General features: G+C 45.9%; 1 protein-coding gene across 4 annotated transcripts in view; it reads left to right on the top strand.

Annotated features, from left to right (window-relative positions):
• Positions 1 to 14,220, top strand: part of HMOX2 (heme oxygenase 2) — a 34,130-nt gene that overhangs the window by 16,870 nt on the left and 3,040 nt on the right. For 3 of the 4 annotated variants that reach the window (XR_013968398.1, XM_080830089.1, XM_080830087.1), the window contains exon 2: positions 12,956 to 13,082. Coding sequence is in view for 3 of the 4 variants with exons in the window: in XM_080830089.1 (XP_080686215.1) it covers positions 12,997 to 13,082 (86 nt within the window). In the remaining variant the exon portion in view is untranslated. Of the gene's footprint in view, positions 1 to 6,102; positions 6,228 to 12,955; positions 13,083 to 14,220 lie in introns of all 4 variants that reach the window. The other variant, XM_080830088.1, reaches the window with a different exon arrangement.

Below are 14,220 nucleotides of genomic sequence, written 5' to 3'. Positions count from 1 at the left end.
TGTGAAAAAGCCTGGGAGTAATACCTAACCTTGTAGGCCTGTGTGAATATGTTAAGACCCCTTACAGGTCCAAAGTGAGATATAGGAAGCACCTTGTTAGAATGACCAATACCTTGGCCTGTGGAGTTCCTAATCTTTTTTTTTTTTTTAATTTATTTATTTGACAGAGGGATGGATTATAATTAGGCAGAGAGGCAGACAGAGAGAGGGGGAAAGCAGGCTCCCCGCTGGGCAGGGAGCCCGATATGGGGCTTGATTCCAGGACCCTGAGATCATGACCTGAGCCAAAGGCAGAGGCTTAACCCACTGAGCCATCCAGGCACCCTGGAGTTCCTAATCTTACATGAGGTTTATGTTGACATACTTCCTATCCATTGTACTACTGTTCCCAAATTAGACATATATATTTTTAGTAGAAAAGATGGGACCAAATATATATATAATTTTTTTTAAGGATTTTATTTATTTATTTGACAGAGATCACAAGCAGGCTGAGAGGCAGGCAGAGGGGGCGGGAAGCAGGCTCACTGCCAAGCAGAGAGCCCGATGCGGGGCTTGATCCCAGGACCCTGAGATCACGACCTGAGCCGAAGGCAGAGGCTTAACCCACTGAGCCACCCAGGTGCCCCTATATACATATTTTTTAAGATGTATTTATGAGGCGAGGGAGGGGCAGAGGGAGAGAATCTCCAAGCAGACTCTCACTGAGGGCAGAGGCCAGCATGGGGCCTCATCCCAAGACCCATGAGGTCACAGCCTGAGCTGAAACCAAGAGTTGAATGCTTAACCGACTGAGCCACTCAGGCACCCCAGGACTGAGTAGATTTTAGATACTCAGCACATGTGGAACATGCTTTTAGATTCTTGAAACCAGATCTTCTATTTTTCTGTAGTTACTATGGTGATAGGTGCTATAGAGATGTGCAAATCCTATTGTGACCTCTCCTTGGTACAAGGATGCCGTGAGTCTCTGGCTTCATTGTCCACCAATGAAGGCCTGGCAGGTCTGGCTGCCTCCCTTCATGCACTGAGTGGTAGAGGCAGTGTCCTCCCCTCTTGGCCTGCCCTGCTAGTCAACAAAAGCACGGCTGGCCAGGGAACAATCTTCTCAGGTTGCGGTGTAATCTGAGTGAGTAAAGGTGAGTGTTGTGGGATGGGCAGCACCAGGTTCTGAGGCTTCTGAAGCTTCAAATGGGAGCCTGAGCATTAACTGCTCAGAAATCATAGGACTGAGTGAACTTTTCATACAAAGAAACAAATGACACTCAGTGGTTTAGAAAACCCCTCCACTGCACATGTAAATGCAGTGTAGTATAGCCTCATTTTCCATTTTGCTAGTAGTCTGTGGTGATACCCTACTAATTGCACATCCATGTTAGCTGGGATATAGGAGGAGTGAGCTTGAATTCAGGAAGGACTCAGGTTTCATCCCAACTCCATTATTAACTTTCCAAGTGACCTTGGCCGTATTACTTAAAGCTCTCAGTCTTTATTTCTTCCCGGTCAATGGGACCCCACTTGAGAGTGACTTAACCTGGTATGCCCGGGTCTTTTATTTTATTTTTTTAAAATTTTTTATTTTTTAGATTTTTTTATTTATTCGTCAGAGAGAGAGAGAGCACAAGCAGGCAGAGGCAGGCAGAGGCAGAGAGAGAAGCAGGCTCCCCGCTGAGCAAGGAGCCAGATGTGGGACTCGATCCTAGGACTCTGGGATCATGCCCCGAGCGGAAGGCAGCGGCTTAACGGCCTGAGCCACCCAGGTGTCCCTGCCTGGGTCTTTTAGACTTCAGTCTGGCGCTTTTCCTCTGTACCATCCTCCCAAGGTAAACTTGAGGACCTTCTGTTCTTGTGGGGGTGCTGCTGAGCGTCTGCTGAGTCTCTCTGTAGAGAGGAAAGCACCTGGGAGCTGATAACACTTCATTTTCCAAAATGAAGATTCAGCAGAAGCATCCTAATTAGCCACTGTCCCTCGACCCCCAAATGCTGTTCGTAGTCACCATATCTATGAGAGAAGCTGAAGCCACATGCGGCAACTGTTACACCCGAGCGAACAGGAATAATGACAACTCTGCTAAAGCTACAGGACACGTTTTCAAGATTGTTCTGAAGTTGGAATAATTTTCACTTGATGGTACCTAGGGGTGACCCATGGACTTGTCAGCGTTTTCTATGTTAAAACCACCCCTTGCGGGATGTCTGGTGCTTATTCTTATAAGATATGGTCCTCACCATTTTAGAATTTAGTCAGGGCTTCAGCCCCCACCCCATGTGCTCCTCATGGGAGAGAGTCTTTGTGTTCTCAGCCCTGAGACCTGGTCCTCTTATATGAGGTGGGGTGATGCTCAGGGAACAGGGGAGTCATATTTATTTCATTCATAGTAGCAAGTCTTTTTACCAGGACTTCTCTTTGGCAGCAGCAACAGTAGACTCCTGGCCCCTACTCTGAGCTCTTTTCAGTGCTTCCGGTTTCATCCCCAGTGTCTGCTCTGAGTGCTTGCTCACTTGTATTTCAGCATGCTGGAGATGAGCACGCCCCTGTCCAGAGTAAAAGAAAGGGTGCTGGAGAAGTCATGGACTTCCTGAGTGGTCAGGTTTTGAGGTTACTAAGAAGCTAGTGCCTCTGGACTAGGTAGTGGTTGTTTTGGTTTGGGGTTGCTTATTGACCAGATGTGCAAATGTGTGCTTAGTAAATCTGATGCAAGAGTGTTGTGCCCCTGGAGTCTACTTCTGCAGGATTCCTTGTCTGAAACTCACTCATCAGCAACAGGTTAATAGTCATCCAGTCGATGAACCGTGGGATTGAATTCACCCAGTGATTAAAATAAAAGGGATGAAGGTTGTGTGTAAGATGTCCCGAGGAGTGGCAGCACCAGAGTTCAGAGGAGAGTTCATGCTATTCCTTGTATAAACTCTGAAGCTGTTGACCTCGATGATGTGGTTTCTTCAGAGTTTTGGGAGGCCTCTGTCTTCAGGTGTCTGGTTGGGTTAGTGCAGATTCAGTCTCACACCCTGCTCCCAGCATCTGCAATGAGAAGACCTCGGGTGTGACCTGCTCAGAGTTATCTGTTGATTCACTGGATTTTGTATTCTTTCTCAGTGTTTCATAATCACTTAGTTGCTCATTTTCTTTCTTTTTCTTTTAAAGATTTTGTTTATTTATTTGACAGAGCACACAAGCAGGGGGAGTGGCAGACAGGGAGAGGGAGAAGCAGCCTCCCCACAGGGAGCACGATGTGAGGCTCAATCCCAGGACCCTGGGATCATGACCTGAGCTGAAGGCAAACACTTAACCAACGGAGCCACCCAGGTGCCCCTTAGCTGCTCTTTTTTTTTTTTTTTTTTCCAGATTTTATTTGTCAGAGAGAAGGGGAGGGGGAGAGAGAGACAGAGGCAGAGGGAGAAGCAGGTTCCCAGCTGAGCAAGGAGCTCAATGCAGGACTCGATCCCAGGACCCCAGGATCACCACCTGAGCTGAAGACAGACACTTAACTGACTGAGCCACCCAGGCGCCCCAGCTGCAACTTTTCTTCAGCAACTTCCTCAGTAAGAGATCATCAACATTTGAGGCAACCTTACTGTCATGAAACACTTATATGCACATAAGCTCATTTAGTCCTTACAGTGCACTTGAAAATGTGGGGAAAGGGAGTTACCCTTTTATGGATGAGGAGACTCAGCCTTCAAGGAGTTAGGAATTACCTGTAGCCACGCAGCTACTAAACACTGGGAATCCAGATCTCAAACCCCAGTCTGTACAGCTCTAAAGACCATGCCCTTTGAGCAAGGCCCAGTTGCCTTTTTCAAGGGTGAGCTGAGTCTATAGCAATAATCAGCAGTTAGCAGGAGCCCAGAAGTGCCCCAGTAAACTGACAGGTCCATGTGTGTCACTCCCTTGCCCTGTCTACATTCCAGCCTCCCTGAGGTCTAGGAGCAGAGCAGGGCCAGTCAAATGGCTGTTTATGTAGGGCAGATGGCACTTCTGCATTCACTGAACAGCATGCAAAACTGGCTGTTGGTGTGGGGTTTACCCTTATCAATGCTGGAGTGTAAACTGTGCCAAAGAGGGCACCTGGGTGGCTCAGTGGGTTAAGCCACTGCCTTCAGCTCAGGTCATGATCTCAGGGTCCTGGGATCGAGTCCCGTATCGGGCTCCCTGCTCGGAGCCTGCTTCCTTCTCTCTCTCTCTGCCTGCCTCTCTGCCTACTTGTGATCTCTCTCTGTCAAATAAATAAATAAAATCTTAAAAAAAAAAAAATTAAATAAATAAATAAACTGTGCCAAAGAGAACAAATTCTTGTCCACACCACATCCCAGAATAGCACTTCTCTCCGCTCTTGAGAGTTTCCTGGTGTCCTAAGGTTAGAAAAGCTCACCTGGAGTGTCTTTTAGGGCAGACCAACTAGGATATAGTTCTGGGTTCATTCTCCATTCCTTTTGTAGCATTTGTATAATTTAACACTTATTATGAAGTGTTTTCACAGTCATTATCTTATTTGATCCTTCCAGTGGTCTTGTGGTATGGAACACTGGGCAAGTATTCATTTCTACAGGTAAAAAATACAGAGAGAGATTTGGAGGCTCTGAAGAGATGTGCCTTCCTGCCCCTGGTTTCTTCTCTCAGTAGTAGCTCTAGGGTTCTTTGTTCCCAGATCATATATAGGGTTTATACGTAGGATGTTAGAATTTACTCTTTTTATGTTGACACATATTCAGAAAAGAATTTTTAGGTAAATAGTCTATTTATATCTGCTGAGGCCTGATGGGACCATGTGGCATCATTAAGAATTGACTTGGTCTGATTATGGTATTGGTGAATGGAAACAGGTACTCTCTCAATTAAATGTGAAAAGCCTTTAGGGCATGTAGAGAAGGAACAGATCCTATAATCCAGGAAAGAGAGAGTCTGGGATTCTTGTATTCTGTGTTTATCTAAAAACATGGTTTCTGTGAGAGGTAGTATATTATTTTTGAAATGTGATGCTCCTGAATGCCATAATCTAAGTGGGTGAGGTAAGATCATAGACAAAGATGTATACAGTTGAAAGGTATTTATTGAATGCAAAGAGTAGAAAACACCCACAAAACCATAGGCTGTGGGAAGAAAGCTGCACTAGTGACCAGAGGTAGGCTTTCAGAGGAAAAAATCTTGAGTCTTCATACTTCCAGTACTGGCTAAGAAAAGTAAACAGAGCCCAATGGAGTGCCTGCCCTCATAGGCACATGAGTGAGAAGCAGCCTCCCCTCCTGGGGTGGGGGAGTACATATGGAACAGGGCCTGTTTGGAGGCTCAGAGTGGACCAGGGAGGAGTGCCCAGCTCTGATGTGAAGAGAACAGCTGAGGCAGGGACTCAGGGGAGACTCTGGGCCTTCTGGAGCCCAGGGAGGGGAGCAGCAGAGAAAACACAACACAGCTGGGTGTATGCGGAAGCCAACCTAACTGGGATAAGAATGGTCTTGGCCAGCTTAGAGGCATGGGCAACACAAACAGGTCATTAGAAAATTCAGACCATAAGAAAGAGCGGGAAGGGAAGGGAAGGGAGGGAGATTGGCAGAAAGACAAAAACAAATTACATACTAGTTAGAGGCCTAATACCCAATTTAAAAATTTTTCCCCAATTAAATTTTTTTTTCCGGTAATCTCTACACCCAAAGTGGGGCTCAAACTCACTACCCCAAGATCAAGGGCCACATGACTCTTCTGACTGAGCCAGCCAGGTGCCTCTGCCGTTTTATTTTATTTTATTTTATTTTTGAAGATTTTGTTTATTTATTTGACAGATCACAAGTAGGCAGAGAGGCAGACAGAGAGAGGGGGAAGCAGGCTCCCTGCCGAGCAGAGAGTGGGATCACAACCCCAGCTGAAGGCAGAGGCTTTAACCCACTGAGCCACCCAGGTGCCTCTGCTATTTTAGCAGTTAACCAGTATTTTCTTGTCCCACCCCCATTTAGCTAGCTTTCTCAGTAGGCATTCTGTTTGTGCATCTACGACAGTTAGAACTCAAGTTGGAGACTGCCCAGGGTACTGACCTGTAAGTGATTTGGGACATGGCATTGGACTCTGAGAAACTGAGTCTGAGGGAGTTTTGATGATCTGTCTTGTAGGAAGCTTCTGTTTTAACTGGGGAGACACGATGACAGCACTTGTGAAAGCAGAAGAATAATCACCTCCTATTAATGTGATGCCAGTTCTATACAGGAGTAAACTCTGAGCTGGGAACAGCCTTCTGGTAAGCAGGCAGCGATTCCTGGTGCCCAACCACAAGTGTTTAAGTGTTTAGTGGGGAGGGGTGGGGGCTATGGCCGACCCAGTACAGGAGTCTGAGTAGTTGCTTACTCCTTCCCTGTGGCTGTTTCCTCCCCTGCACATTGGGATAACAACACAAGCTCATTTTGTGGGCGACTGTAGCTGGTCACTGTCAGTTCCAGAGGCAGGTGGGGGAATTGTGCTAATTTCAGGGAGCTGGTTGCCATGCGTTTTCTTACCCCTTCCCCCACCTTGCTCTCTAGTGCCGGCTGATCTCAGCAACCTGCTCCCTTCTTCAGTGATTTTCCAGGGCAAAGAAAAATAATCAAAATGGAAAAGAATTATTATAGATTAAGTCTTTATTGTGCCTTTTTGTTTTGTTTATTTATTTTAGAGGGAGAGTGCAAGCACAGGGAACAGCATAGGGAGAAGGAGAGAAAGAATATCAGACTCTCCATTGAATGGGGGTCAGACACAGGGCTTGGTCTCACGAATCTGAGATCATGACCTGAGCCAAAATCAAGAGTCAGACCCTTAACCGGCTGAGCCACCCAGGTGCCTCTGTGGCCTTTTGAATCACCAATTGAGGAATGAGTGATAATGTAGTTCTGTCTGGCAGCATAGCACTGACTTTCTGAGGTTTATAGGCCGTGAGTGTCCATGGAGGAGGATATAGTATCTTTGAACACGTCTGTTCTTTCAGGGGCCCTAGTGCCTTGAGCCTGCAATTTACCAGGAACAAAGGCTTTGAAATAAGGGTTCTGGATCTGCTGGGCGGGTCCATAGGAACTTCCTTTGCTGGAAGGCACATTGGTGATGGGACATCGTTGCTTCTATCTGGTGCGGGAGTAAAAACCTGTGTCAGGTGAACAGCTAGTACAGGAGTTACGGAGGTAGGTTTTATAAACAGAGGGTCACAGATGGACCTTTCTGAAATTTTAAGAGCACAGTAAAGGTCCAGGTGACTTCCTATGGAAGTTAGTGCACTGAAGGATCTTACTTTAGCTGGTTTGCCTGGTCCAGTTCCTTTCTCTGTCTCTCTCCCTTTCTTCTCCCCCCTTTCCGCCGCCTTTTCAAGAGAATTGGACCACTTTATATGAAAGAAGAAGCTGGGGCGCCTGGGTGGCTCAGTGGGTTATAAAGCCTCTGCCTTCGCTCAGGTTGTGATCTCAGGGTCCTGGGATCAAGTCCTGCATCGGGTTCTCTGCTCAGCGGAGAGCCTGCTTCCTCCTCTCTCTCTTTCTGCCTCCCTCTCTGCCTACTTGTGATCTCTGTCTGTCAAATAAATAAATAAATCTTTAAAAAAATAAAAGAAGCCAATTAGCTAAGAAGTCAAACAAAGAGCAAGTGTTTACCTTTCCAGACTGTCTTCCCGTTACCATCAGTGTATTTACATGTATATATATTTACATGCACATGTATTTTTTTAAGATTCATTTTAGAGATTGAGAGAGCACTCATGTGCGAGGGGGAGAGGGAGAGAGAATCTGTAAGCAAGCACCCTGCTGAGCATAGAGCCCCATGTGGTGTTCAGTCTTACATCCCTGAGACCATGACCTGGACTGAAATCAAGAGTCGGATGCTTAACTGACTGACCCACCCAGGTGCCACTTTTACTTATATACTTTTTTAAAAATATTTTTTCATTTTAATTTTTATTTATTTATTTATTTTTAAGATTTTATTTACTTATTTGACAGAGACATCACAAATAGGCAGAGAGAGGGAAAGCAGGCTCCCCGCTGAGCAGAGAGCCTGATGTGAGGCTTGATCCTAGGACCCTGGGATCATGACCTGAGCTGAAGGCAGATGCTTAATCAACCAAGCCACCCAGGCGCCCCTACTTACATACTTTTGCATATACTTTTAGTCAGCATTTTGAGTCCTTTATGTAAAACAAGTATATGTAGATTTTTTCGTAGTGGGTCCAGCCTATCAACTTGTCCCATCTGTGCCAAGATTCTTGTGTTTATTATCCTTTCGAGCAGTCCTACCCTGTATTGTTAGGCTTTGTGACTTTTTTTTTCTAACATCATAGTATGGCTACCTACCATTTTGGTACAGATTACTATTAGTACTTCTTTACGTGTATTTCCCAGAGTGAAATCTTTTTTGTTGTTGATGTTCAACAACAAAAGGGGGAGAGAGAACCCTAAGCAGACTCCAGGGAGAGTGAGGCAGCTTCTTGTTGATGAGAGGTTGAAGTCTAGAAAGGTTTTACATTTATGATTTGGCCTCTGGTTTTCTAGGAAGTCCAGTGGTTGCTACAAAGTAAAAGGATTTGAGTGTAGAGGCCAGTCAGACCAAGTTTGGACACATAGCTTTTCAGAGAATGAAGTGAATTGTTTCTGACATTACAAGGTGGTTTCTGCATGCCGCACCACACAGCCACTCCCTTGAAGAACAGGGACCAGGACACAGGGATAGTCAAAGGCTGCCTTCCCTGGGCCCGGCTTGTATGGGTTGAGTGTGCTAATGGAGCCTTCCCCAGAACATTCTGTGCAGATGGTGCTTTTAGGTCACAGTAAGGACTTAGTATTCTTGCCTCTAAGTGGAGTAAGACAGTATCTGTTTTTCTTTTTTAAAACAAAATTGTTAAATCATGTTTTGAGTTGAGCAACCTGTTGAAGTAGTCAACAACAGATTACTTTTTGTTGTCCACAGGTGCCATATTGTTGGCAATATGCACCAGACCACTGCCTGCCTGCTTTCTTTCCTTTTTGGATTTTTTTTTTTAAAGTCTTTATTGATGTAAGTAATCTCTACACCTAGGATGGCGCTCGAACTTATGACCCTGAGATCAAGAGTTGCATGTTCTTCCGACTGAGCCGGCCAGATGCTCCTCTTTTGGATTTTTTATTCAGCAAGTGTTTGTTGAGAACTTATTTTCTGGGCTGTCAAATTCCACCAGTGAAATAGACAGCTGTGGCCCTCCTTCTGGAGCCAGAGTTGGGCCTCCCTTGAGCTGAGAGGAAGGGATTAGGGACTCTCAGGCAGGACTGGCGTTGAAGAAGGGGGAGGAATGTATACTTGAAGGGAGACTGGCACAATTAAAGTACTAATGAGAAGACATCTTTGGAAGCTGGCTTTCCCTTCCTTCTCTCTCTTTTTAAAGATTTATCTATTTACTTTAGAGAGCATGTGCAAGAGAGTGGAGCAGGGTGGCGGAAGGAGTAAGAAACCTAAGCAGACTCCCTGCTGAGCACAGAGCCCAACACAGGGTTCCATTCCAGGACCCTGAGATCATGACCTGAGCCAAAAGTGGAGGCTTAACCCACTGAGCCACCCAGGTACCCCTGTATTTTTTTTTTTAAGAGTTTATTTATTGGGCGCCTGGGTGGCTCAGTGGGTTGAGGCCTCTGCCTTCGGCTCAGGTCATGATCTCAGGGTCCTGGGATCGAGTCCCGCATCGGGCTCTCTGCTCCGCAGGGAGCCTGCTTCCTCCTCTCTCTCTCTCTCTCTGCCTGCCTCTCTGCCTACTTGCGATCTCTGTCTGTCAAATAAATAAATAAAATCTAAACAAAAACAAAAACAAAACAAAACAAGAGTTTATTTATTTATGACAGAGAGATAGTGGGAGAGGGAACACCAGCACTGGGAGCAGCAGGCAGAGGGAGAAGCAGGCTCCCTGCTGAGCAGAGAGCCCAATATGGGGCTCCATATGGGGCTCGATCCCTGGGATCATGACCTGAGCCGAAGGCAGATACTTAAGGACTGAGCCACCCAGGCACCCCACATTTTGTATTTTTAAGAGAAGCAAAGGGCCCTAATGATCCAGCAAGACTGTGCCCTCCCAGAGTATGCAGTTATTAGCAAATGAAACCATTAATGATCAGGTTTAATCACAAATACAATCACTGTCATGTAGCATGATAATTAGGTGCAGGCAATTTACCTAACTTACCATAACTAGTATCATAGACAACCAGATTGTACTTGTTCTTGTCTTTGCCTGCTTTTAGTTTCACGTGCAAGCAGCACGGGAGCTGCAGTTTTCTGGTGCCTGGAGTATGTCTTCAGAATGCCACACGCACCTCTACCTGTCTAGAGGCTCTGGGACCTTTTACTCTGCCCTCTTTCCGCCACTGGGTGGCCCACAGCTCCCAAAGAGCACCCTCTTCTCTCAGCGGCCTGAGTGCTGAGTGGCCCAGGATAAATCTTGGCTCATAGGGCCCCAGAGGACATAGATCTCAGATGTTCTTTCTTAAAAGTCTGTGAAAGGAGGTCAGCATGGACAAGCTGTGTGCTTATTCTGTCCCCAACAAAGTCTGCCTTGGCCCCTTGGTAGAAGAATGCAGGATGCATAGCTGGGCAGCCTTACACTATCTCTGTGGTCTGCATTTTACTTTGTTCATGTTGTTCCTTGATCTAGAGGCCCTTCCTCTCTTCCCCAAATGCTGTCTTTCATTGAGGGTTCTGGGTAAGTCCTCCCTTCTCCAGGAAGCCTCTCTGAATACTCTTCTCTCCATGTGATGACCACCTACCTACCTTGGCATTCTGGACTTCACATTAATAAACTGCATAGTTCATCAGCATTATTGGAGATGAGAGTATATCTGATTTGGAATTATGAGAAAGTCCCGTTTTCTATATATTCTCGGTTTTTTTTCCCCCCAGCATATTGAGATATAATTGACAAGTAAAATTACAGTATATTTGAAGTATACAATGCGATGATCTGTAATTATAGATTTCCACAATTGAACCCACATCCATCACCTCACATATTCTGTGATAATGCTTAAAAGCTATACTTCTCAGCAAACTTTAATTATGCAATAAATTGTTATTAACTCTAGTTACCAGACTGTTCATTACATCCTGAGGCCTTACTCATCACTGAAAATTTGTATACTTTTACCAAACTCTCCCTATTGTCCCTTCCCTCAGTCCCTGGCAACCACCATTCTACTCTCTGTTTCTATGACTTAAATCTTTTTTTTTATTTTTAAATTTTTATTTATTGTTTTTTTAAGATTTTATTTATTTGACAGAGAGAGCATAGGTAGGCAGAGTGGTAGGTAGAAGAAGAGGGAGAAGCAGGCTCCCTGCTAAGCAGCAAGCCTCACGTGGGCCTTGATCCTAGGACCCTGGGATCATGACCTGAGCTGAAGTCAGATGCTTAACTGACTGAGTCACCCAGGCGCCCCTTAAATCTTTCTTTTAGGTTCCACATGCAAGTGATACCACACATGTCTTTGGCACATTTCACTTTCTGCTCTTTATTTTCTAAGTATTGTAGGACAACATCCATTAAGCCTCTATCAAAATACGAATGTAATCGTATCTAATATTTAGTGAGTGCTTGTTACCATGTGGTAGGCACTATGCTAAAAGCCTCATACCTTCCATGTTCTCACTTAATCCTTCCTATCACTAATACCACTGTATCAATGCCAAATTTAAAGGCATGACGGTTCAGAAAAAGCATGCTGAGCAAACCATATATTATAATATCTGAAAAGATAAAGAAAATATAATTACATGCCTAGCAAAAACTAGCAGTGAGTATATCTGTGGGGTGAGATGGAGACTGGCTTTTATTTTCTTCTTTACACCTTCGAAGGACCATTACTTAAACTTTTTTGTCCCCCTTGACACCTGTTTCTGTGTGGAATATGTAGAAAATACTCAGTAAGTAGATACTGGTTGAGGTAGAAAGTGAGGGCCTCTTCTTTCCTTGGCTTGATTGGGTAGCTCTGGTTTTTTAAGTTCCTTTAGAAGTTGGTACAGCTGTGCTGCTATTCATCTGGAAAGTTCCTTTCCTTTGTATTGCCAGAGTAGAGGCCTCCAGGGGTGGGAGGTTAGCTTGTCTTGTGGGACTCTAGTTCCCTGGCTGACGAAGACTCGGCCCTGGCAGCAGTGCTGAGAACTGACTGGCTGGCTTGTTTTATTTTCTTCAGCCCAGCAGAGTCGGGGATAGGCTCGGGATGGTCTTCGTGTTTGGTGACTCCATATACCTGATACCACTTGTTGAGTGCCTTTTGAGCTGCTCTGCTTAGCTGCTCTGAACGGCCTGGCTTACTGTTCCCATTCACTGCCCTGCTCTGCTGCTCTGTGCTCAAGGCCGCCCTGCTGGCGACAGCTGGGACGGGCCAGCCCAGATGCCCTTGCTGCCTGACTCAGCTGCTGTGCCCCGCCGCTGCTTTTGTGTTTTTGTTTTAAGCTTTATTTGTGATGTTATTTGTTAGGTAACTTTTAAAATTTTGTTGTAATTTCAAACATGTGGAAGAGTTGTAAGAATGGTATGATGAATTCTTGCGTACCTTTTATCCAAATTCACCAACAGCATTTGGCCTCATTTGCTTTGACTTGGTATGCCCTTCCCCTCTCTCCCTAATATGTATATGCACGCACACACACTTCTTGAGCCATTTCACAGTAACTTGCAGACAGTGTGCCCCTTTTAAAAACTTCAAGATACAGTTCCTAAAATGAAGACATTCTGTTATGTAATAATCACAGTACAATTTCTAAAAAACAGCAGGTTCACTATCAACACAGTGCTATTGCCTAATCCACTGTCAATATTCAAATTTTGTCCATATTCAGATAATGGTCCCAGTGATGTCAGAGCTTTATTTTTAAAACACTCTAAGGCACGTGGGTGACTCCTCCATTACGTTAGCTCCGAGAAGAGCAGCACCAGCAGGTGTTTGGGAGAAGTGACTGCCATGGGCACCACATCACCAGCTCCTTGTGTCTCCTCAGGACCAGAAGAGTGAGCACAGCAGCAATCACACTCAGCAACGATGTCAGCAGAACTGGAGACTTCAGAGGGGGTGGATGAGTCGGAAAAAAGGAGCTCCGGGGCCTCAGAAAAAGAAAACCACACCAAGTGAGTGGGCGCTGGCTGCGTGGAGTCCTCTGGGCTTAGGGCGCCGGGGTGTGGTCAGCGCCGTGCTGATGCCATACTGCCACCCCCCTGGGACACCTGACTGGGACTGCAGAGGTGAATAGCACCCAGCACCCTGGGCTGCTGAGCATTCTCCCTCTTTGTTCCTAAGGAAGCAGGTCAGGCACTGCTAGGAGTGCTGAGGAGTGGAATTTGGTGGTGTTTCTGGTCTCTTTTTCTTCTTAGAGCCCTAAGTGGTTTGTCATCTGTGCTGAAAAAGGGTCATCAGGCAAAACTGGCACTTTGACCAGTGTTTTCCACTCCTTAGAATGTGGGAGCAGCTCTAACTCCAGGGCTTTTTCTTACTGGGTAGGGACAGTTCATGCTGAGCCTCAAGTTACCAGAGCCTGTTCTTCATTGTTCTTACCATCTCGTTGTAGCCTTGACACTGACAAATTGCTTTTTTATATCTTGAAGTAATTGCTAATAATAATTGATTCTTAGCATGTAGGTGGTAAGAGCTAATCTCCTAAAGAAGCCGGGAAAGGGTGGGCCGTGAGGGACCAAGTTTTGGTCACTCTGGTGCATGGATTGTGTGGACCATGTGAGCTGCTACCCGGTGCCTCCATCTTTTGGGTCATATGTTCTTTGCCTTGTCGTGTACTGGCTGGGGCACTTAGCAGCTCAACTCCATCTGTGTCATTTTAAGTGGTACAGACCTACGTCCTGGCTCTAACTGCCTCAGCCCGTCTCACTCTGATCCTACGCCTGGGCCCAGCCACATGTACTCCTGAAGAGGCTGTGGGTCTAAGGTGGGAGGAAGGCAGCAGGGCTGCTTTGGGACATCTACCGTCAGTCCACCATAGCAGCGTGGACTGCCTTCTCCGGGGCTGTTCCCTGGAGAAGCCAGCAAACACTGTGGTGAGATTAGAGGTGTGTGTTTCTTCAGGCACTGGGGGCCACAGAGGCAAAGCATTGTTCATTTGGGCAGTTCATAGAGACATGGACACTGGTAAGTGAGCCACAGTCATCCCGCATGTCACCCAGATGCTTGGGGCCGACTCACATCTGTCTGCTCTTTGGCAAGGCTCTGTATTGCTGCCGGAATGGAGTTTCTGACCAGCTTCTGCCTCCAGCCCAG

Source organism: Martes martes (genome assembly GCF_963455335.1).
Source record: "Martes martes genome assembly, chromosome: 18".
Lineage (NCBI taxonomy): Eukaryota > Metazoa > Chordata > Mammalia > Carnivora > Mustelidae > Martes > Martes martes.
This window is presented reverse-complemented; position numbering and strand designations above follow the sequence as displayed.